The sequence below is a fragment of the Sebastes fasciatus genome, chromosome 13 (genome assembly GCF_043250625.1).
Source record: "Sebastes fasciatus isolate fSebFas1 chromosome 13, fSebFas1.pri, whole genome shotgun sequence".
In the NCBI taxonomy this organism is placed as follows: Eukaryota; Metazoa; Chordata; class Actinopteri; order Perciformes; family Sebastidae; genus Sebastes; species Sebastes fasciatus.
Genome location: NC_133807.1, coordinates 22,823,519 through 22,848,792, shown reverse-complemented (window position 1 = coordinate 22,848,792; position 25,274 = coordinate 22,823,519). Strand labels below are relative to the sequence as shown.

The 25,274-nt window shown below is 38.1% G+C and overlaps 2 protein-coding genes and 1 non-coding gene across 7 annotated transcripts in view; 2 read left to right on the top strand and 1 right to left on the bottom strand.

Moving 5' to 3' along the window:
* Positions 1–7,250, bottom strand: part of cacnb1 (calcium channel, voltage-dependent, beta 1 subunit) — a 47,527-nt gene extending 40,277 nt beyond the window's left edge. For all 4 annotated transcript variants that reach the window (XM_074656260.1, XM_074656261.1, XM_074656262.1 and 1 more), the window contains exons 1-2: positions 6,976–7,250; positions 496–582 (exon numbers count right to left, since the gene is read on the bottom strand). In XM_074656260.1, the coding sequence (XP_074512361.1) occupies positions 496–582; positions 6,976–7,065 (177 nt within the window). In that variant the 5' untranslated portion in view covers positions 7,066–7,250. The remainder of the gene's footprint in view (positions 1–495; positions 583–6,975) is intronic.
* Positions 1,214–1,285, top strand: trnac-gca (transfer RNA cysteine (anticodon GCA)). The gene has a single exon. It is a non-coding gene; the product is annotated as a tRNA-Cys (tRNA).
* An 8,708-nt stretch (positions 7,251–15,958) lies between the features above and the next one.
* On the top strand, positions 15,959–20,947 carry rpl19 (ribosomal protein L19). 2 transcript variants are annotated; one of them, XM_074656303.1, is made up of 6 exons: positions 15,959–16,077; positions 16,452–16,549; positions 18,785–18,907; positions 19,171–19,291; positions 20,314–20,424; positions 20,762–20,947. In XM_074656303.1, the coding sequence occupies exons 1-6, from the start codon at positions 16,073–16,075 to the stop codon at positions 20,877–20,879; spliced, it is 576 nt and encodes a 191-aa protein (XP_074512404.1). In that variant the 5' UTR covers positions 15,959–16,072; the 3' UTR covers positions 20,880–20,947. The 2 variants fall into 2 exon arrangements, with proteins under 2 accessions (XP_074512404.1, XP_074512403.1); XM_074656302.1 differs by lacking the exon at positions 15,959–16,077 and having other exon boundaries at positions 16,444–16,549.
* The last annotated feature ends 4,327 nt before the right edge of the window (positions 20,948–25,274 follow it).

Below are 25,274 nucleotides of genomic sequence, written 5' to 3'. Positions count from 1 at the left end.
GTGATCAGTTTGACCCTGACAGACGTGATCACTTTAAGAGGTTTCCACTGTATATTCTATCTATTTATATATTTTTCAATGATCTAAAACAGAGAAAAGTAGTAACTCCTCTCACATTTTGAGAAGCTGGAAATAGCAAATGTTTGGCATTTCTTGCTCGATAAATGACTTAAATGATTAATCATTATCAAATCATCAAAGAATACTTTCATGTCGATCGACTCATCGATTAATCATCTAATCGTTTCAGCCCTACTGCAAAGATTATTTTTACTTCATGAATGTATAAATTGTTGGATTTGAGAGAAAAATTAAAAAGTCAAAAATAATAATTAACCTACTGTACATATGGAGCCGCTTAATTCCCAGCATTAAGAGACCTCACTTTGACTCCATTAAACTTTCAAATGATTCTTCATTAAATAAAATGACGCTGAGGCTCAGTCTAGCTCCTGGATTAGCGGTCTGGAGGAAGGATTAAGTGTGAAATGTTACCTGTCGGACGAAGCTGTTCGAGGTGGTGTCAGATGAGGTGCTTCCATCTGAGCGCTTAAATCGGCTCTTCCTCTTGCCGTACTTTCCCTGGACATGGAGAGGTTGGAGGGCAAAGGAGAGAGAAAAACACAAAAAGTTTAATTGAGTTGCTCCGTAATAACTTATCCTGACATATCTCGTAGAAAACCTTGTTTCCAGGGAGCATGACGGCAGTTAACATTTGTCATATAAAAGCTTCTGAATACGATCAGGCAGTCAGATGGAACCAGAGATAACGCAGCTCGAGTCTCAGACTGAGGAGGAAGTGGACCAGAGAGTAAATGCGTCCAGCGTGTCCACCAACGGCCTTCATTACTTGTCATTTTTCATGTTCTGATGCAAACTGGGACCTCGTAATCTGATTGGCAGACCCCAGGCAAACGGCCTATCCGGGTTGGGCAGAGGCCACACATTACATTATGAGCCCACCCTGCCCACATCGCCATGGTTACACAATGCCGACTAATCACATTTGTTGGAGGCTCATCGGGAGACTGGCTGTGTTGTTCTTTCAGCGTTAAATAAAAAGGGAGAGCTGCTGGTTGAGATAATTAGAAATAAACATGGAGGATTAACATAGAAAATGTGTACATGTTACTACATTTACAGAGTATGTTTAATATACACCATGACCTCATACACACCTGTGTCTTCATGGCTCACCTACAGGTTAACCACAGGGGGTATAGCTCAGTGGTAGAGCATTTGACTGCAGATCAAGAGGTCCCCGGTTCAAATCCGGATGCCCCCTGCTTTTCTGTCACATCACATGTTTCAAGTATCTATAAACAGCACAGATTCTAAGGATCATATCATGTTATATATATATATATATATACTGATTCTTTTCTTTAGGACTGCAACTAACAATTATTTTCATCAATGATTATTCTGTTGACTTTGTTTTTGAGGAATTGGTTGATTCTTGATGTCAGAAAATAGTAAAAATTAGCCATTACAGTTGACAAAGCTCAAGGTGATGTCTTCACATTGCTTGTTTTGTCCAACCAGCTGTTCAAAAATATATTCAATTTCTAGCGATGCAAATGAGAAAAGAAGAGCAAAGAAGTGGCAAATTTGAGCAGGAAAGTATTTTATATTTTCTCTTGATAAATGACTTTAAAGAATACTTCATGATTAAAATTGTTGATGATGATGATTTTCTGTCAATCAACTAATCGATTAATTGTTTCAGCCCTGGTTTTCTTTCATCAAGTATCGCAGCTTGGTCAGCGCCCCTCGGCGTCTGATACCAACGCACCGAGGCACCCTTTAGCGTCTGTACGGGATGCACCAGGCCAACTCCAATGTAAACCCATCCGTGTCATTATTAGACGGTCAGAGCAACTAACAGATTAAGAATAAAGACAAAGTCCACGTTGGGGATGGACGAGTCAAACAAACACAGGACTTTCACCCAGAAGACCATTGTTCGGGTTGTATCTTTCTGACTTTTCCTAATGTCAGTTGCGTAACAAGCATAGTTATTCTACGTTCTTATTTCAAACCAAACCACAATCTTTTCCTAAGCCTAACCAAGTAGTTTTGTTGCGCAAGTAAACCTAAAAAATAAGTAAACCTACGTTGGAAGTATATTTTGAAAAGTGACTGTATGCATGTGACAAGTGGAAACTTGACACGCCACCCCTGAGCCCAAAACGGGCGCTAGAGGGGTACCTAGATATCTTTGAAAAGATATTTTCTGCTCTAACTTTGCTTAAGTATCTAACATTTTACTTGAACCTCCCTTGTGTGTGGCTGACTGTGTAAAGACAACATGCATAACTGATGCATTGCGAGATTGTGGCATATTTTGGGAACTGAAAAAGATCGGTCTGCAGAGAAACATGGTCGTGGTTTTGAAAAAGTAGGTTATCTGTAACCAAACTGTATTTCCACCAGTATCAGTCATTTTCAAATGATACCCAGCCCTTATACCGGCTGCCTGAAAGGTAAGAAATAATACCCTAGCATGAACTCTATTCTCTTTGCAGAGATGCTTTAGTAAACATATGAACTGTTTGGTGTCTGTCTCTATCCACAACTGTTAACACACTTTCGGTAAACCAACCAGCGCCCCGTCCTCTCTAACCTGCACACACATCCTGTCCACCCGAGTAAACACTGAATATTACGGAGCAGCAGCTGCTTCAAACCTGTCCACATGTCTGTATATGGCTGTTCATGGATCAGCAGGAGAGGTCCAGTGACAGGTTAACGACCCGTCAACAGTCATCCCTCCTCGACTCAGTATTTTGTTATCACTGTCACATCAACAGGGCAGGCCGAGGCCCTGAGATGACTGACGCCGCCCTGCCTGCCTTCAAACAAGCATTAGTTGTTACACCAGCGCCAACTGGTGTAAACATAAACACACTGCGGGCCGAGAGGTTGGACACCTGTTAACCTGTGTTAACAGATAAAAAAGAAAAATCTGTTATACACTTCTTTCCAAAAATGGAGTTGGTTTGAACTTATTTTGAAACCCCATAGCGCAAAAGATAATATCTAGCCCTGTGTGCCATGCTTGATTTCCTGCTGCTGATGGATAGGATGAACACACAGCAGGACGTTCAACAGCAAACTAACTGTGATACACCCAACAACAATTACTGTGCTGCAAACTTCTGCAAGTAAAGTTACTGGCTTTTAATGTTAAAGCTGAACTTGAGGCGATGATACATGAGAAAAGATGTAACTGAGGGGCTGTTCACAGAATGAACTCTCCTCATTCTCCCATGATGAGGAGATCAGCTCAAGGTGTGTGGCTTCAAGACTGGTCATCAAGACATCACCTCCTAATGTGCTTTCAATGCAAGTGATGAGGAACAAAATCTACAGTCCTCGTTCTGAGCAAAAATGTATTAAACCGTTTATCTGAAACTAAAATGAGGTTCCAGTAGTCTGAGCTTGACAAATCAAGAGGGTGTCTTCCAAAGCCACACCCTTTTCCGTACAAAAATCCCTATTTTTGTTAATGTACTATCTCTCCATTGCAGCTCAACAGGTAAACACAAAGTGTTATACTAAAATGACTGCTCTAAGCCTCATAAAAGCTTCAGATAAACAAAACGACTTTGTGGATTTTGTCCCACATTTCTTACATTGAAAGTGCATTAGGAAGGGATTTAATGGACAGTATGAACACAGCAGTATGATTACAGCAAGCAAAGTCTGTCTTAGTGTTTTTATAGGCATCTGACTATTGTATATTGGTTATTATTTTAAGACTTGAAAAATTGTGAAGCTATCCTTTACAGTCAAAATGTAAAGATTACATTTACACCTGATTGAGATCTGATCACATGTGAACCTCCTCCAGATGTCGGCAGGTCATTCTGATCGCAATCCCTTCTGCAGCAGATACACATACAATGTGTGTTTCACCTCATCCAGATACAAATCTCTGGTGTGAACGAGCTCTTACTCACCATCTTTATTGCTGATATCAGAGAGTGCATCACGACCAAGAAATAAAACAAGTTGTAAACAACCCCCCCAGTTCAGCTAAATAACCTCATTATTTAGAAGTGAAAACAAAGATGACCACGACGCAGTTACAAAGCTACTATCAACACAGCAGTGTATGGTAAATGAAGGACGTTAGCTCAAAGTTGAAACCGGAAGTAGCTCTGCAAAACCTGAACGTTGACAACGGACAGTTTAAGTAATCGTTTTTATGTCCACCTCAGTTTTCATTTGCAAATAAGTGACCTAGATAACATGATTACACGGTGGATGTTTGCCCTGCTGGAGATGTTGCTGTGACACCAGATATCTCAGCAATTAAGCTGGTATATTAAAATGTTATCGCAGCAGATAAGAGACCATAGCTAAATTACTAAAATAAGACCTATATTGTTAAAAAATTATGTTTCTTTTGAGGATGATATGCTCCGAAGTCGCAAGATAACAATTACATTAACGTGATGTGTGTGTGTGTTTAAAGGGGTCTCTACGATCGGAGCCATGATGGGGCGAGTTCCTGTCAGCAAAGGGCAGGGAAATGCCAGAGGAAGTAGGGAGGAGAGGCTTCCTGTTGGTAAACATCCTCCCAGATTAAGAGTATAATTAAAGGGTGTTGTGTGTGTGTGAGCAGGGGGCTTTAAACTGAGTATCAGGGAGCATGGAGGGTGAAGGGTGGCAGGTTGGAGGGTGCCGGGGTGCACAATAATTTAACAACCCAGAAAAAAATCTTCTTCACTGCTCCCAAACAGAAGCCTTCACTGTGCTGTTGCCCTGGATGTATCATGGCTGCCACTGGCAACTTCTGTTTTAGAGAAGCGAAGAAAAACTGATTGCAGGTCAACACAGTCTCACGGCAGTTTGTGAAATAGTCACGAAATTTAATCTATTTGATTTGTGTACATAGACACAAATTTCCCTTTTTTTCGTGCACTCAGCACGACTTTCAACAACGGATTTTCCATGTGTTTTCCTATAAATGTCCAGCAACCAGTGACACATGCACGTGTCAATTTCCGCTCCAGTCTTTTCAAAATAAAACTACTTACTTAGGTTTAGATAGATAGATTGATAGATAGATAGATTGACTTGGTTAGTATTAGGTAACAAAACTACTTAGTTAGGTTTAGGAATATATCGCGGTTTGGGTTAAAATAACACCGGAAGTGGCGTAACTTAAGTACGGAAGTTACGTGATAAATATATCAACTTTGACTTGTGCTTTCACACGGGACACAAACACCAGTCTCCTTGGCAAAACGCCGGTATTTCTTGACCCACCCATCCACCCCGATCTCCTCCCTACGCGACATTTATCGCTCTTTATACTTCCCAGTTCACAATTACGTGGATTACATACGAATTGATTTCGTGATGACCATCACAAAAACAATGTGAAATTTGTATCTATGTACATTAATCAAAATTTCACGAACTGCTGTTCGACTGGGCTGTGCAGGTAGTTTTTCACAGCTGTTAAATAATAATAATAACAATAACTATATATGTTTTTATCACGCTGGTATCGTATCGGTACGCGGTATCTGCAATACCGCACGTTCAAGTATCGTAATTGGTATTGGGAAGGAAAAAATGGTATCGTAACATCTCTAGTAAAATCTAAACCACATTAAACTCTTTCACCCTGAACGCTCTACACATTATTCTGCTCACAGAGATCCTGATCTGCAATCTGGCGGCGGTCAACTGACACAATCTTTAATCTAAGCGACCCTCAGGCGCTGAATTCGGATCAGCTCTCGGCCCCACAGTTCATTTCTTCTTCTGTGGTAGAAAACTCAAACCATCTCCTTATTCAGGATATTAGAAATGCGGCTCCCTGCGTGTCTCTCCACAGCAGAGTTATAAATACACATAGCAGCATGACCTGCTGCAGGTCTGCATGAACTTTAAATCTAATTGATCAGAGGTGCCACAAAACACACACACCATGCCCCGCCGCCTGGCACAAGGAGGGGGTCCATCTGTTTCTCGCCACAAGATAAAGATTTCTAAAAACAGACAGGATGAGGTGAGATGGTGCGAGCAGGATGGAGATAGTGGGACATTCAAAGTGGATGCAGAAGGAATCTGGAGAGCTGAGGGGGAAGAGAGAGATGAGAAGGAGCTGGGAGGAGTGGGAGGAGAAAGGAGAGTTGGCATGGTTTGAAGCGTTGGTTGTCTGTGGCACAGTATTTTCTTTTTTTTTCTTTCTCCAGAGAGACAATGACTGAGCTCAGCGTGGGTGTGTTGTTCTAGATATTCTCATCATTTTTTTTTTTTTTTATCCATTTAAACTGTTATGACTAAACATGCCCACAACATCATGTCATTTCCTAACAGTCTATTAGTAGCTGTAAAAAAGAGTGACACCATCGGATAAGGATAAAATTGTAAAAAGAAGTAGAGAAAAGAAAAACACTTCACCAAGTTGAGAGAATATTTCCTCTTATTCTCAAATTAATTGATGTCAGGTTTGAAAACTTCCCCTCTGTTTTTTTTGTGATTAAGCAAATAAATGCATCTCTCTCCTCCAGCTGGTGTATCATCTACTACATTACTAATTAATGATTAATTAAACAAAGGCGTGGTTTTTCATAAAGGACCCAATGAGGAACAGCTATAAAAACAAGCCTTACATCATGTCCTCACATACTGTTTCACATATGGACACTTATTAAAAACCAACACAACTACATGGCCACGATGAAATTATGCATCTAAATCCAAAGCATAACACATATAAGCTATTTTGCTTCCTCTTAAAAATGCAGGCTTGAATCAGTGCAGCAGCATTTTAGACTCCAGAAGAAGCGAATTAAGGCGACTTAATTGCAAGAACAACCTGTTAATCTGCAGAAGTGAACCCGCTTCACCAGCATCGCATATATTACTATAAATACTATAAATGCACCATATGGTTTACAGTCTATTTCATTTATTTACATGACATATTTCTGCTTTTCCTCCGTTTACCTGTGTGTGTGGATGATGGTCGAACATGTCCATTTGGATCTCCTGGGTTGAGGTCGAAGGCGTCCTGGACATACTACTTTTCTGTACCATTGATTTAACTTTTTAAAATCTATTTTTCAGTTTCGTGTTTTTTATGATGGTGTCGACGGACTCATCTTCTTCTTCTTCTTTTTTTTTTTTTCCTGGGTTGGGTGAAGCCGCTGATGTGTCTGAGCAAAGGCTGGTAAAATAATGGCAACAGCTGCCTCCCTCCAGCCTATAGCGTTACACACTGGCGCACCAGGCTTTATCATTAGAATAAAGGCTGAGGAATGACGCACACACACATCCGGTTACTTATTTCAAAATAAAAATCTTTAAAAAGGTAAAATAAATAGTGAAGCAAACTGGGAGGGTCTGTTTGACTTTACACTATGACCACGTAACACTATGACTACGTAACATAAACCCTTCTATGACTTTCCTACTGTCTATCCAGAGTAAATGTATATGAATAACTCAGTTTCTATAAATAATAGAAATAATAAATGCAAAATAAATAAAACAAATGTTGGTCTTTAAAAAACAGTCAGCCTCAGTCACACATGACGAAGCAATGACAAAAACATTTATCAGAAGGTAGGGAGACCTATATCTAATACATAATATAATATAACGTTCCCAACATTTACACACACATATTAATACTAGGGCTGTCAAAGTTAAAGGGACTGTTTGTAAGAATCAGAAATTGGTTGTAACAGCGACACCTGTGGCCGTTAAGTCAACGAAAGTCAGTGTCCTTTTGCTCGCGCTCGCCCGTGGGCACGTGCTAACTGAATGTGAGCGAGCAGCCGTCATAACAGTGAGGCGACACACGTCAGCTAAAACCACAATATCACTCTCTATTTCACCTGCTTGGCAGTAATGTTAGCTGACCAGGCGAAGGTCTCTCCATGAATCACTGCTGATACTAGTGTTGGCTTTTCCTGCTTCAGCCTCCCAACCGCGGTCAGAAGGAACAGTGGAGACACCGGCACACAGTCGGAGACGATAACGTTTCTCGCTGCGGAGCCCCGTCACTTCACAAGACACGGGAAACCTCTGTTGGTCTGGAGGAGCTGCAGCATTTATTTCTGCACAAACGTCCACTGTACATTCACTAGATATTATCAGAGCTACAAAGTCTTCTGCAGTGTGGAGTGTGCACGCATGCATGTGAGGTGGAGCAAGCTGTGCGTGAAGGCAGGCAGAGGAGCAGAGGAGCAGAGACTCCGGCCCTGACATTAATTTTTTTACAAATAATGTCAACATCAATTTGTCCTTTGCCTACTGATTTTTCACACGTTTATTATATATAGCCTACACTATTATACGTTATTACTACTATTGGGCTACAACACCTAGTTAATAATGATTTTAGTAATAGTAATGGAAATATTAGTCGTTATAGTCGTAATATTAAAAGTAAAAGAAGCCAGGTTACAACTGAGGTCTTCAAACACAGATGCTTTATCTCCTTGTATCTAGATGGCTTCTGGAAATGAACAGCTGCATTCCACTTGAAAAGATCACATAAACCCTGAGAAATGAATACAACACCTTTCTGAAGATTTGGCAACCCTATTTAACCTATATGGACTCATAACCAACACCTATATTGGATTTTTTATAACAAAATTGTCAGACTTGATACATCATTGGTCATCTGAATAAGTCAAAACACTGCATCTCGTTATTTATGATTTCTTTATTTGTGTATTTAATTTGTTTTTTCTATATCCTTTTTAATTCAATTGATCGTAAACTAGCCTACTCCTATTGAGTATGGTTCTTTTTCCAGTTTGTATGTGGGTGGGATAGGGAGGGAATTTTGAGCTATGTTTGTGTGAGTTTGTGTTTTGTATGTTTTGTATATTTGGTTAACTAAATAATTTGAAAATAAATCACTGCTAGTGGTATCGACTACTAGTTTCCTGGTGGATAGACATCCCTAATTATAAACTGTGAAAGTTAAGTTTAAAAGACATGAGCATTCATCAGATATGGAGATTCTTATGAAAGACGCTATTTAGTTGTATTTTTAAAAAAAACTAGGCTGCAGCATATTGTGATGACTATTATCAGTAATATAATAAGTCAGGATATCTTGACTTCTGTTGCTTCAATTTCAACAGGTCTTTTTATATTTGTCTCTCCAGATTCAGGTATGCAATGTCTTAATCAGCTTAACACAATATACATTAATTGGGTCTCTTAATTGAAACTGGATGTGCAATTAATATTGTTTTGTTTGTGTGAGTTTGTATTTCTGTATGTTTTGTATATTTATTTGTATATTGATTTATTTGTATATTGATTTATTTTATATTTTATAACAAAAAAATTTGAAAATAAAATTGGAGCCATGTTTGTGTGAGTTTGTGTTTTGTATATTTGGTTATCTAAAAAATTTGAAAATAAAATATTCTAAAAAAAAAACCAGACATGCTTTTATTTTGAAGGCAGACTCGTCTTCTTACCGGTATGTCTCTGTCTTGCTGTCTCCGTCTTGACGTCGTTTCTGTCTCCTGTGAGCGCTCGACAGACTCCAGCTGGGAGCCGAGGTCCACGCCCCACTGAACAGACCCCACCTTCACTCATCGATTGATGGGAGAACAACAGAGCTGATGATGGAGGATGTGGACAGACCACACTGTCAAACCTGGTCTCCACACCGGGAATCCAGAGACCAGAGGTCCTGGAGGACTGGAATGGGAGAGAGTATAGTTCAATTTCACAGTTAGTTTGTTGCAGCAGCAGCATGGAGGTTCACTATGTAAAGGTTCATCTTCATACTGATGTGGCCTTGTGTAAAAACACACAAAAACTCCAGGGACCAGCTCCAGGGCCCCTGGTCTATAGATATAACTGATATAATGTGGACCCAGTGGGGTGGGGGGGATTATGTTTTAGGCGGGGCAGAGCTTTACTGGGGCCCTGAAACATGCCAGGAATTATAGATATGTACAGTTTGAGGCCCCTGGGTGAGTTGTTGTCAGGGGCCCCAGCAGCAAAAATAAATGTTGCCAACTGGGATTACATAATAACATTAAAGGTCCCATATTATGCTAATTTTCAGGTTCATACTTGTATTTTATGTTTCTACTAGAACATGTTTACATGCTGTAATGTTAAAAAAAAAAGTATTTTCCTTATACTGTCTGCCTGAATATACCTGTATTTATCCTCTGTCTGAAACGCTCCGTTTTAGTGCATTTCAACGGAATTGCAACCGAATTGCGTTGATAGTTAACAGTTTGGATCCATGTTTACTTCCTGTCAGCTGATGTCATTAACATACACTGCAACAGGAAATACAATGGGGCACATTTAGAATGTTTACGTTTAAAACCGTGAAATTGTCTAAATATTGTATATTTGTGACATCACAAATGGACAGAAATCCTAACGGCTTGTTTCAAACGCACAATTTCTGAATACGGGCTGTGTGTGTTTCTCCGTATATTGAGCGTTTTGATAGTTTAACAGTATTTATAGAGCACTTAAACCTGCTTTATAATGTAAAAGACATGAAAATCTAATTTTTTACAATATGGGACCTTTAACATCAAAAGTTAAATATGGATGAAATCCGTAAGGGTGGCTCTGTGCACCTACAACTAAAAAGTAGGCTAAAATATGTATCCCTAGGTCAAAACTGTGAAAGTGGACGTAGAAAATTACCCAATAAACGAACAAAATAAAATAAAATTCAACCTGCTATCACACTCAAATATGTGGACAGGTCCTTCATGAGTAACAGCTAGCTAAATCAAAATGGTTTAAAACATGCATTGTCTTTCTTTAGCCACTTGTGGGCAGTGGGACAAGTTGTAAACATAACATTAGCAAATCAGCAAACAATTAGCCTACCAATTTATAGCTAGAACAACAGAGTTCCAATCATTACAATTAGCAATACCATAGTATAAAAATACTACAGTATAAGTAAAAGCCCCGCATCCAAAACTCCCCTTAGGTAAAAGTACAAAATGTACTTAAAGTATCAAAGGTAAAAGTACTCATAATGCAGAGTGGCTACTGTCAGTCAATGGTATAGTATTATATTAGTAGATCATTGATAGACACCATTATTTAGAAAAACATAAACCAGAGTAGCAACATACATTACAAATAATACAAAACAAATAAACCATCTTAAGTTGTTAGCATATTAAATTTATGTGGTAAAAAAAAAAATGCAGATTCTGCAAAAAAGTGAGATTTTCACATCTTTTATATTATAAAGCAGGTTTAAGTGGTTTATAAATACTGTTAAACTATCAAAACGCTCAATATACGGAGAAATACACACAGCCCGTATTCAGAAATTGTACATTTGAAACAAGCCGTCTGTCCATTTATGATGTCACAAATATACAATATTTAGAAAATTACACGGTTTTAAACAAAAACATTCTTAATGTGTCTCAGTTTATTTCCGGTTGCAGTGTATGTAAATAACATCAGCTGACAGGAAGTAAACATGGACCCAAACTGTTGCCCAGCAATGCAATTCCTCTGCAATTCCGTTGAAATGTGCTAAAACGGAGCGTTTCAGACAGAGAGGGTAAATACAGGTATATTCAGGCAGACAGTATGAGGAAAATAAAGAGTTTTTTGAACATTACAGCATGTAAACATGTTCTAGTAGAAACACAAAATACAAGTATGAACCTGAAAATGAGCACGATGTGGGACCTTTAAATAGTTAAAGACAATAATAACTATTCATATTTCTTCTCAGCGTACAGTGAATGACGTAAGTTAAAGTGCTGATGCTCACAATTGCTCGGCTATTGAAACACGTCTGTGAAAAAGATGAGTTCATCGATGATATCATATCCATTGATTGAGTAAACCTGAAAAAACAAAGGAAGATTCATCCGCCTCCATGTTATCTCCATGCCTGTTAGTCTGTGGCAACAAAGTCCTTCTGTGACGTTGTGATCAGAGCTGATGGCGTTGGATTAAACGCCCACAAGATCATCCTCTGTGGCTGCAGCTCATACTTCCGGTGAGGTGGTTACCTCAGTGGGAGGAAGCCTTGATGGTTACAACAGAGGAACAGAAGCATGGTGTACTCTCAAAATGATGATCGAGTCACTGTGACTCTCCTCCTGCAGCAGCTGCTCGACATCTGTCTCCAGGAAAAAAACATAATGTGCAGCAGGAGGACACAGAGTTTCAGTTTATCCTCAGCTGTCAACGTTTTTCATCTACTGTGCTGTTGCTATAAGTAAATGAGTGGATGGACAGTCATGTTTCACATTTAGCAGATGCTCTTCTTTGCAACTTTTTGCAGTGAATAGGTCAGGATTATATAATAAATACGCCTCGATATCTTATTCATTCTCTCATCTGTCTTGTATGTTTTCTCTCCTTCTGGATAGGCATGATTTGATGAGAGTTGTCTACTTCATAAACACTTTAGTGAAGGGCAACAGTAGAGGTGCACCACCATGAACACCCTGATGAGTTCAGCATTAAAGGACCCTGCAAATGTGATTGCAGTTCCCATCTGACCCCGCTAAAATGTCATCCTGCTGCTACTCCTCTCATCGCCGGACTGAGTCGAGGCTCAAAGTCACTGATGGTAAGGAGAGACTTCAGGCTTAGTGCTGCTTTCAGTGACTTCTATACCATTTACTGTGTCAGCAGAGTGAAGGAAACCAATACATTTTGACAAACAAACACTTGTATTTTTTTAAAGTTAGAGCTGTCAGTTGATGAAAATATTTAATTGTGATTAATTGCAAATTAATCACACATTTTTTATCTGTTCAAAATGTACCTTAAAGGGAGATTTGTCAAGTATTTAATACTCTTATCAACATGGGAGTCGGCAAAGAGGGGGAAATATGCTTGCTTTATGCAAATGTATGTATACTTATTATTGGAAATCAATTAACAACACAAAACAATGACAAATATTGTCCAGAAATCCTCACAGGTACTGCATTTAACATAAAAAATATGCTCAAATCATAACATGGCAAACTCAAGCCCAACAGGCAACAACAGCAGTGTGTCAGTGTGCTGACTTGACTATGACTTGCCCCAAACTGCATGTGATTATCAGAAAGTGGGCATGTCTGTAAAAGGGAGACTCGTGGGTACCCAAATAACCCATTTACATTCACATATCTTGAGGTTAGAGGTCAAAGGACCCCTTTGAAAATGGCCATGCCAGTTTTTCCTCGCCAAAATATAGCCTAACTTCATAGCGTTATTTTACCTCCTTCCCAACAAGCTGGTATGGCATGGTTGGTACCAATAGATCTCTTAAGTTTTCTTGTTTCATATGATGCCAGTATCTTCACTCTAGCTTCAAGCTAGCTAGCTACAACCGAAAAATTTCAAGTTGCATTAATGCATTAAAGAAGTTAGTGGCGTTAGAGTATAATTAATCAACAAGTCTGGCTTAAACAGTTCTTATTAATTCATAAAAATATACAAACAAAAAAATCAGTATATGAAATGAAGGATTAACTGCTCTACATCTGCACTGCACACCTTGCACAACACACCTCTGTTCATTCATTCACTAATCAATTTCAAGCTTCATTCCAAATTGAAATAATTGGTTTTTGGCACCCTGACAGTGCTAATCAGCTGTTTGCATTGCAAATAAGCAACGCTAAAAATCTGTGGAGGAGGGACTATTTTAGTTCCTGCCTGCACAGCAGAAACTTAGCCAGAATGTGCTGCTGTTTGTACCCAAGGTGACACTGCAGTTTATCCATCATATTGAACATGTCTCCATGCATGTTTATGAGTATCCTGGTTATGTGTTGCACGTGGAAACATCACATCCTGGTTTTGAAAAACCTGGATATGCTTGCTGGAGTGTTCCAATAGGATACTTTGGCATATAAACACCTTTATAGGTTTCTCATTCTCTGGAATCAAGACATAGATGATCAGAAACCTTCATATTGTTAGGGTTATGTATGCATGAATATGAAGAAGTTTCTCATGTTCTGTGTAAACAAGATAAGACAAAACAATCAGGATACTAATGTGTGTTTACAACATATTCATTGTGAGGTAGTTTTATTGGTTTGTAATGGAGTAATTGATTATTACCAAACCACAGAGGTATGAAACAAAAGTATAATATACAGTATTTAGAAAAGTACAGTTTAGGACCACAAAAGGCATGCTACTCCAGACACATTAGTGACCCTCCTCCCCAGTAGCCCAACATATAGTCCAACATCCTCAAGGTTTAATCATATTTTTGTGCAGAGAGGAGAGCGGTGTCTCTCGAAGCTGTGGTAGGAGGTGATACAGTACTTTGGGTTATACTTTGCCTGGAGACAATGATTTCAGTTTGTATTTCTGGGTAACCTGAGGTGAAGAAGTCACACAAGTGCTCCTCGTGCACCCACACTGTGAGCGTGCAGCGTTGCCGTGGTGACGGGCTGCTGCAGGAGAGCCAAGGATGCAACAGTGGCAACCTTAATAAGTAGCCATGTCAGATGGTGATGTATCATTTGGCTATTTTTAATACTAAACCACTCATTGTAATCAGTTTTTGTTTTTAATAGAAACAATTAAAGTTTCCTAATCTCTTTATATGTTCTCAAAAGTTTTTTTTATTTTTTTTTATTTCCTGAAGCTGCATATTTAAGACGTCAACTTGTCGCAAAACTTGTTACTGTTAATTTTATACTGTTAGTTATTCGTTATGGGTGTCTTTCACACCTTTAATAAGCTGAATTAAACAGTGCTTCACGTACAGTTTAGATTGTATGAAGATACTTTTGTTTTGTGAAATATTTCTGGAACTCAAACTCTTCTTCTGTCTTGTTAAAGAAAGCAGCATAAGCTTTATGATAGAAATTTGATCAGAGAATAGATAAAAACAACATACTTATGTATATAAATTTAAATAAATACAATACAAAAAATACATTTGCCATCATTTTTTGTCAGTCTAGAAAGCATTTAGCACTCATAGGTTCTGTATGATGCAGAATATAGGTCACAATCAACAATCATTTTTGAGAATAATAGAAAAATGGCAGCTATATTTAATCAGGCTACTGATTAAAAGAACACAAACACACACAAATTACACTATGGTAATAATGATAACCCTCTACCGTTATTATTTAGTGAGTTTTATAACACCTAATTGCACTGTGGTATTTTAATTTCATTATTTTTTATAATAATCCTGTTTTTTGAAGGAGGCTAAATTGAACGTTTTGAAGGCTTTACGTTTTTTTCACATAAAAACTGGTCAAATTAGACATTTTAAATTATAATTTGAAATATTGACAGATAGATAGATAGATAGATAGATAGATAGATAGATAGATAGATAGATAGATAGATAGATAGATAGATAGATAGATAGTAACTTTATTGATCCCGAGAGAAATTCAGAGAAATTCAGAGAAATTCTGCTACTTTCTACTTCTACTCAACTACATCTCAGAGATAAATATTAGACTTTTTACTCCACTACATTTATCTGACAACTTTAGTTTCTTTACAGATTCAGATTATTAATACAAAATATAATCACACTACAATCAAATTACACATTACACAATAACACATATTACTGTGTGCATTCCATATTTAAAACACAAATATTGACAATTTGTATAATTTGTATTATTATTATTATTACTAGTAGTAGTAATGTTTTTTGTGTTTAATAGATATTTATAACATAATATAAATATCCCTAAAAAATGAACATAAGCTTGTTAGTTTTTTTTACTGGAGTCAACAGCGCCCCCATGTGGTTAACCAGCAGAATGCACCCAACCTCACCCATAATGCATTGCAAAAACACTGATCAGTACCATTATTTTACGAGAGAGGGGGATCAGCGATTTAAACTGTTAAAATAAACTCAAGATAACCTATATCTGTATCAATATATTAGTTTGATCTTTAAATAAGTGTAAATAAGTAATGTATACGGTGTTAATAATGTCCGGTGTGGTCTGGACAAACAAAGAGTTGTTTTGTGTTTAGAGATGGGCTCTCCTCTCATAATGGTATCTTCCAGTCCGTCTCTCCAAGCCTTCCTTTTCCGACTGAAGTAGCAGCCATGAGGTAGGACCGTCGTCTGCTAGCTCAATAAAACTCATCATTTAACTGTGAAAACGCACACGTATTAACCCCACATCACTTCAATAAGACACACGAGTTTAATCTCTATCGTAATATGAAGTTTAAACCTAATTCATACACCATAAACCCTTTTTTTAACGTGTCTCTGTGTGACACGATGTAGCCAGACTGGAGAAGCCATGTCGTCAACCGGCCAGCTGTGGACCGTTAGCTGTGTAACGGCTGTTTAGTTGCCAACGTTACAGTTATGACACGTGTCCGTAGCAGTACACGCTGGTAGTGTAATTGTGAAGTGTTTGTTTAACCGGGGTTGTGTGTGTTTGTGTGTGTGTGTGCGTTTCTTGGTGCATGTTCAGGCTCCAGAAGAGGTTGGCCTCTAGCGTCCTGCGCTGTGGCAAGAAGAAGGTCTGGTTGGACCCCAACGAGACCAATGAGATCGCCAACGCCAACTCCCGTAAGTAGAGGCACCAAAGTCCTGCTTGTAGACTGAGATAATGATGTGACAGCTCTTAGGAGTTGTGTGTTTCAATGTGTGTTGTTGGTTTGCAGCAGCCTGTCAAAGTGATGCAGAGAAACATGTTGAATTTTTTCATTGCACATCCAATTAAGCAGAGTCAATGAAGAATACCATTAATGGCATACCTGAATCTGGAGAGACAAATTTATAAAGACTGGTTGAAATTGATATCCTGACTTATTATATTACTGATAATGGTCATGCTGCAGCCTACATTTTTTAAAATACAACTAATAGGGTCTTTCATAAGAATCTCCGTATCTGATGAATGCTTGTCTTTTAAACTCAACTTTCACAGTTTGTAAATGCAGGGATTCTGTTGAACTGTTTAAAGGTCCCATATTGTAAAAAAGTGAGCTTTTCATGTCTTTAATTTTATAAAGCAGGTTTAAGTGCTTCATAAATACTGTTAAACTATCAAAACGCTCAATATACAGAGAAATACACACAGTCCGTATTCAGAAATTGTACGTTTGAAACAAGCCGTTAGGATTTCTGTCCATTTGTGATGTCACAAATATACAATATTTAGATCATCGCACGGTTTTAAACATAAACATTTTAATGTGTCCCAGTTTATTTCCTGTTGCAGTGTATGTTAATGACATCAGCTGACAGGAATTAAGCATGGACCCAAACTGTTGCCTATCAACGCAATTTGGTTGCAATTCCGTTGAAATGCACTAAAACGGAGCGTTTCAGACAGAGGATAAATACAGGTATATTCAGGCAGACAGTACAAGGAAAATAAAGTTTTTTCTTAACATTACAGCATGTAAACATGTTCTAGTAGAAACACAAAATACAAGTATGAACCTGAAAATGAGCACGATATGGGACCTTTAAGTCATAAGCCCAAGTTTTGCTGACAGTTTTAAAATGATACACTCCAGATTGTGTAAAAAAAGAGAAGACAATCCCACAGCAGGCAAAATAAAGAGACGGGCAACATATCAACATCATTTCCCCATGTGATTTTAAAGTAGACACTTGCAATAACTCTTTTTGCAATATTATGAGGTCTTAACTAGAGGTGTAAATCACAAGTTTCTTCACAATACAATATATTGGACAATGATATATTTGCTTACGTGACCCTTCTTTTGGTTGGCCTCTTGTTTATTCTGATAACCACATAGAGAAACAGAACCTCCATGTTAAATCTACTGCCTGCTCCAATTCCTACACAAATGAATACAGTATTGAAAACTGAATTTAGCTTAGTCTGCTGTAACTTGAAGCGAGCAGCATTTACTCTTAAAACAATTATTTTAAATGCCAGCTCATTGAAATCAATATATTGTCAGGTTGGGATAGACATTATAACACTGTAGGAAACAAAAATAATAACAAAACAATACAATAAATAATGGGATGGATTAGGATAATAAATGAGCCAAAAGAAATGACACCCACCTCTTCCACAGGATAATTATACAAAAGGGGAGAGGGGAAGGGGCGAAAGGGATTTATAGTACCACAGAATACGAAATGAAGGAGGGGCTCTGAACTTCTTCACATATTCTGGAGTTTGGAGGTTCTCCCAGTCTAAATAAACTGTAACCAGATACATTTTGTGTAATTAAAACAACCAGAGAACAAGATATAGAGGCACATAATGACCCCGTTACACTGATATCACAAAGTCTGCCACGATCCGATTTTGATTAAATTCAGGTTACTGCGATCGATATGAGGCGATGTCATATGCCCCGTTTAACACAATCAGTTAAGTTTTTATGAGCTCACAAAAAGCAACTAAAATATGATTTCACAATTTTATTACTGCGCTCTTCCAGACATTTATTTTTTAATAAAAAGAATAGAAATAGACCTCCTGCTGTTCACTATAAAGAGACACATTTCTCATGTTTAATACGGATATGGTGACAGACGTGTCATGTGAATTTCAAAATAAAGGCGTATCTTAAAGATGACGATATACCGATGTTTTCACTTTTCATCGATGATATTGTATCATTGAATCAATATACTGATCCATATTGATGTATCGTTACACCCCTAGTCTTAACAGCTCCGTAAAATATAAGTTACACACTTCCTGAACTGCTTGTGTGGTATAATGTCCACATTGCTGATGATAGTTTCTTGCTTGTTTTTGCTGATGATTCAGTGCATCCCTGTAGCTTACGTGTTTCCTTCTGTCTTCAGGTCAGCAGATCCGTAAACTAGTGAAGGATGGTCTTATCATTCGTAAACCTGTTACGGTCCACTCCCGCGCTCGCTGCCGCAAGAACACGCTGGCACGTCGCAAGGGAAGACACATGGGAACTGGTAAGTTTCAACCGCCACTTTTGACTTCTTAGAGGAAAGCGTGTAAAGATGGCGACGTTACGGCGCAGATTATGTTCATGAATGAGTAAACTTCTAACACGTTTTAAATTGATCCATACACGAGTGAAATGAAGTAACAGTGAAATGTTTTCAAATATTTAATCTCGTAGAATGATTGAATCTTACTAGACATTTTACTACCTGGATGATGAAGATCAATGTGTCCAGTAAAGTTAACACACTTTATTAATCCCTTATCCCAGGTAAGAGAAAGGGTACAGCCAACGCCCGTATGCCAGAGAAGTTGTCCTGGATGCGCCGCATGCGGATCCTGCGTCGTCTTCTGCGTCGCTACAGGGAGTCCAAAAAGATCGACAGGCACATGTAGGTTCAGGACATCTTCACTGGTTGTTTCTGCTCATATTGATGTGGCCACTCTCTCTTGGCATTATTTTATTATTATTATTTTCTTAGGGTTTTAGTTGAACATTTCTAGAATAGCTTTTGAGCTATTGTTTTTAATAGGGCTGCCCCCTCTCAGTCGATTAGTGGACAGGTCGGTTGTTTTGGTCTCAGTCGACTAAGATTTCTTTGGTCGATTAGTCGTTTTTAATGCTTTTTTCATGCTGAATGATTTATTTCTAAGAAACTTAATGAGCACATCTCTGGTAAACACAAGTTTTAAAGTGATGCTTTTGTGTGATTCTTTGTGGAGAAACTCAGTTTTACAGATCTGTTGATTAGATCAACTAATCGAGTGTTATTCCAGTAAAAAATTCTTTGGTCAAGCACAGCCCTAGTTTTTAGTGTAGCTGGTTTTCTGGTGAGGACATTTAGCCACATAAACCTACATTCTGATAGGTATACTGTTGTTAATACTGGTTAATTTGTGGTTGTGACACTGGTCTTAATTTACACTAAACAGACCTTTTGAAGGTATTTGCAAATCATTAATTGAGCTCAGTGAAGCTTGTTGACAGAGCTGGTATTACACACTTTAAACTGGGTGATATGAAGAAAACCACATATCACGATATTTTTGATCGAATACTTGGATCAATATTGCAACGATATTGTAGGGTCGACTACTACTGCTTTCACAAATTATTTCCACAATGACATTTTGGATAAATGATCACCAGTAATGTGGATATAAGTAAATGATAAAATGCTAGAACAGTCTCGTAAATTCAGATTATTACATCACTTTACTGTAACGCAGCCTTTAAAACCAGGTAAAGCTTAAGAAGAAAACACTTGTGCCATATTACGATATGTAAAATCTAAGACAATATCTAGTCTCCTCTCACGATGTCGATATAATATCAATATATTGTCCAACCCTACAAGCGGTTTGTGTTTTCTGGTAATAATTCAATGCTTCTCCCCCTCCTTCTGTCTCTCAGGTACCACAGCCTCTATCTGAGGGCCAAGGGTAATGTGTTCAAGAATAAGCGCATCCTTATGGAACACATTCACAAGCTGAAGGCAGACAAGGCTCGCAAGAAGCTCCTGTCGTAAGTCTCGAACCAAACTTAAGCTCTGTTTTGTTCAGGTTCACTGAGAGGCAGTTTGAGCATTTTAGAGGAAGCGGTGTATATTTGGTCATAACAATACTTGAATATTCATTCTTTTTTGTGTTGTGTCTTGGTGAACTGAAATATTTTGGTGATCTCCTGGTCCACATAAAACAAAACTAATTGAACAATCATAACCAGAAGTACATTTGAAACCAGTTCACATGCATTGGATTTACTTTTAAACATGTTTTAATCGGTTGATGCTTAAGCGTGTATTGATAGTCGAAGAGGATTTTGATTGCACACTATGAACACCTATCTGTCTGTTCTACAGCGATCAGGCCGAGGCTCGTCGCTCCAAAACAAAGGAGGCCCGCAAGCGCAGAGAGGAGCGTCTCCAGGCCAAGAAGGAGGAGATCATCAAGACTTTGGAGGAGGAGACCAAGAAGTAATCTGGTTCTGTCCATCCTGCCTGACCCTGCCACCGGTCAAGCTGACAATAAAAGTGTACATAAAGACACTGATATCTCCTGTACTTTCTTTTCCTCATGAAGTAAATACCTGATATTAGCAGAGAATAATTGGTTTGTTGTAAAAAGCTGGAGGGATAACACCTCTAGTGATTATGAGACAACTAATGGTCAAATATTAATGCATTTTAGACACATTTCTCTTTCTTAAAGCCCCCGAACACACTCGTAGGTGTTTTCAGTTATTCTGTTGGATTAGACCTCTTCTCAGGTTGAAGGTGGGTCGAAGCTTTGATGGAAATTTATTAGGTCACAAATCTTCATCTACCAATAAGAATGATAAAGGTGCAATTTGTCCCACCCTATTGGATGCAACAGGAAGATGTCACTCAATTTATACACGTTCACACAGTCCTGAGAAGAGGTGTAATCAGCCAGAATAACTGAAAACACCTGTGTGTGTTCAGAGGCTTTAACCTCATATAAATTTCATTAGTTTGATTCTTTTGTTTGCTCTTTAGTGGGGTAAAATTGTCTGTTACCACAAACGTTTTTTCCTCTGTATTTGTCAAACAAATGCAATATTTCTTTTTTAGTTATATATTATTAAAAAAATGCATTATTTACAGATGATAAAAATCTAATTTTAGAGCAATGAAAAGTTATGTTTTGTCCACCTAGCAAACTTGAATCAATCTCTTAGCTCTATCTCAATTGTCTCCTGAAATATCTGCCACTTTAGCTGCTAAATGCTGCACTATGTTCACCAGCTAGAAAACAAAAAATGGCATACTTAAAGTCTGGACTCAGTAGCACCACGTTTAAAACAGGGCATTGAGAGCCATATTACTTTGCTATTCCACCATGCAATGTTCAAACTATTTTGTTACAAAGATGATGCTTGAGAAATGTTTTTAACAAATTTAATTTAATGACGGATTTCCTGGTATGGATCTTGAAAGGAGGGTAAACAAAACCTGTGCAAATTGAATTTAGGACATATTTTCTATCATTTGTAATATTAAATCCAGTTTGAATGCAGTCTTTGTATCAAAAACCCCCAAAACCTCTGGTAACATGTTTAGTCTTTTTTTTTGTCACCAAAGAGGTTTTTCATCAAACCTCACAAAAATACCCTCAGACCTCTGATTTCAAGCCAGTTATGATTAATTTAATTTCCTGCTCTCTGAGGAATAAATACACTTCTGTTAACTTCCTGTCCAGTGACTCCAAACCCACATGTTTAACTGATTAAACAGATTAAGATTCCCGTTTCATAAATGATTTGGAGATATACCAGACATAACTGTGAGAATAAAGTTAGTAATTGAGGTTTATTGCCATCTAGTGGTTGCAGCTGGTATGAGAAAACAAATGTCCACAGGTTAAATATCAGCCGAGGATATAATTAGTCTTAAAAAAGGTGTGAACAGAACCTGTGACATTGAAGAATCAAATATCTGTTAATTCACAGTCTTGAGGTCACTTTGGCACTTTGTATTTCACAGCTATGGTGTCTGGATCTTGTCGGGACCAGACCTTTAAGTGATGATCCCATATTAAAAAAAAAAGAAATCTAAAGGTTTTCTTATTTGGGGTACAGGGGGTCTTTAGGGGGAGATAGCAGGTCAACAGTAGATGTCACATAGAAGTGGTGTACATCATCTGAAAGCTGAGAACCTGAAGATTAATTTGAGATGCATCTTAGCACTGTGTGTCAAGTTGTTCTAGTTATAAATCAGAAATAAAATCATTAATTGATTAAATGACATTTTAAAAGTGTATAAGAGTTTAGAACATTATGATAGAATTATATGATGTTCATCCCCATGCTCTATTATGTCTTATAAGTTGTTGCAGCAAATTTTTGGGGTTGATACCATTTGTTACACAGATTTGGTGCTAAATTTAACCATTTTTTACTACTTGAGAATTGATAAAAATGATCAAAATCCCTCTAAAATACCACATTAAGACACCAAGACCTTGAGGAACACCATAGAAAAAGCCATGCTGTGATTTGGGATCAAAACATTTAGAAATTTCTGCAAGAACTGCATTTCTTGGTGATTGGATGGTGAGCACTTCTGTTCTGGAAACTGCTCAGAAACCCCCTTATCGTCAACCTACCTAGGAAAGCCATCCATCCTCTGAACGCTCTAGGTTTCTAATTTGTGGCTGTCAAGTTTCATGAGGCTGTGATTATCCTAGAGGTCACAACAAGTCATTTTATACAGTGAGGTCAAATTTTAAAAAATTGTCTCACTATATGAAATGGCTACAATGTGGACTAATATCATCACACATGAATACAATTAGGCTCATTTACAGTCATACCCAATTTATGCAATTTCAAAACTGTTTAGGGACCCCAGTATACAGAAATATTCAAATACAACATTTTAGAATAGGCGAAAATAACACATTTGTGCTGAATGCAAAACAACTGCATGTGATTATCATAAAGTGAGCATGTCTATAAAGGGGAGACTCGTGGGTACCCACAGAACCCATTTTCATTTACATATCTTGAGGTCAGAGGTCAAGGGACCCCTTTGAAAATAGCCATGCCAGTTTGTTATCGAAAATTCTACTTCTTAGGGTTATTTAGCGTTCTTTCCAACGAGCTAGAATGACATGGTGACAGTGGATTCCTTAGGTTTTCTAGTTTCATATTATACCAGTAACTTTACTGTAGCTTGAAAACTGAGCTTGCTACAACCTCTTAAAGACAGAATAGCGGCCAATAAGTGGTCAAAGTCATTGTATTTTTGCTGCTGGTTCGTGCAAGTAACCGGTAAGTGTCTGTCTTCTGCTGAATTTCTGCTTGAAACACATGCAACGTGACTTTACCTGGTATCACTTTCAACCACAGACTCTTAAGAAATCCCTGAGCCGGAGCGAGGGAAATTACGTCACACTTCCTTGTAATTAGAAACTTTTCTGAGGTTCCTTGACATGTCCTGATGCAAACAGACACGCACAGAAAAAACCCCATAAAAATGTGTTAATTTATATCTTTCTCTACACACAATCAGCAATAACCCACTCCATTCAGGATCTTAAAGATTGATTTGTAATGTGTTGAAATGGAGGGCTCTCATGTCCATTACAGCACTGGCAGGATGTGTAAATTATGCATGTGCCCCTCTAAGGGATTGTTTGTTATATACCTCGGATATCTTAGTGCGTGTGTGTGCAGAGTATTTGTTATGTGTTTTGGTTGTGTGAATGATTATGAGACATGCTGGTTGGTAATAGTTCAAACAGGCACGAGGGCACCAGGCCTCAAGCTAAGCAGCCCTGGAATGTGCCTCAACCACATGACCCCATCACTGCCCCCCTCAGGCCCGCCTCTTCATCACACCTCCCCGTGAAGCCGTTCAGTCACAGCCATGGCACCGAGGTGGAAGGTGACACTGTATTTAAAGGCCCAGACTTGGAGAAAGCCTAGGAAATTATTCCATCAGCAGGCCCAGAGCTCCTGGAACAAGACGCTTTTCAGTCAAGCCTCATCAGGTGGGCTGGTGAGAGGAAAACACTGTTGAAAATGTACAAAACTGTCACTCAATGTGTAAAGACTTATGGTTAAGCCACATACAGTGGTCATGGGTTGTAAGCAGTCTAAAGAACATCAGATAATAGTAAGAAAAAAAACGCCCAACTGACGCCCAAAGATATTTTATTTACGATGACGTTAAACAGGATAAACTGCAAATAATCACATTTGAGAAGGTGGAACGAGAAGATACCTTTGGCATCTTTTGTTTACCAAAATAGTTGATCATCCTCCTGACTGGGGTCCCCCGCAGACACCAGACGTATACTTTTTGTTTTATTTCACAGGTGGTTTATTTTATCATGCCAATTTTTCATGATTTTGTCAATCAATTTATTCCTAATACTACTAATATACTACAATGTCTTGGGTCCTGGGGGGGGGGGCCCAGTCAGGAGAGCCCAATTGCACCCTATGCAGTCAAAATAGATAAAATAGAATAGATAGATAACATGTTTGCCGTGGGTCCTAATTTAAATTATGACACACTATCAGGGGGGTCGGGGCATTCTGTCAGTCATTGTGAAGTGATTGTTGACAGACACAGATCATGTGCTCTGTCTATTTTCTTTCCTAAAATAATAATAATGTTTTTTTTCTTCGAATGAAATTAATTACATAAGTAATAATTAGGGCTGTCAATTGACTGAAATATTTAATCGCAATTAAGCGCATGATTGTCCGTAGTTTATCATGATTAATTAAATCAAATTAATCACAAACGGGGAGAGTATTTAATACTCTTATCAACATGAGAGTAGACAAATGTGCTTGTTTTATGCAAATGTATGTATATATTTATGATTGGAAATCAGTTA

What these genes read in the sequence shown, in the direction of transcription:
- rpl19 (XM_074656302.1), top strand. Translation starts at nt 16,444, where the DNA reads ATGTTCAGGCTCCAGAAGAGGTTGGCCTCTAGCGTCCTGCGCTGTGGC. An exon ending in GATCGCCAACGCCAACTCCC is followed by an intron (nt 16,550 to 18,784) that starts GTAAGTAGAGGC and finishes TTCTGTCTTCAG; the next exon opens with GTCAGCAGATCCGTAAACTA. An exon ending in AAAAAGATCGACAGGCACAT is followed by an intron (nt 19,292 to 20,313) that starts GTAGGTTCAGGA and finishes TCTGTCTCTCAG; the next exon opens with GTACCACAGCCTCTATCTGA.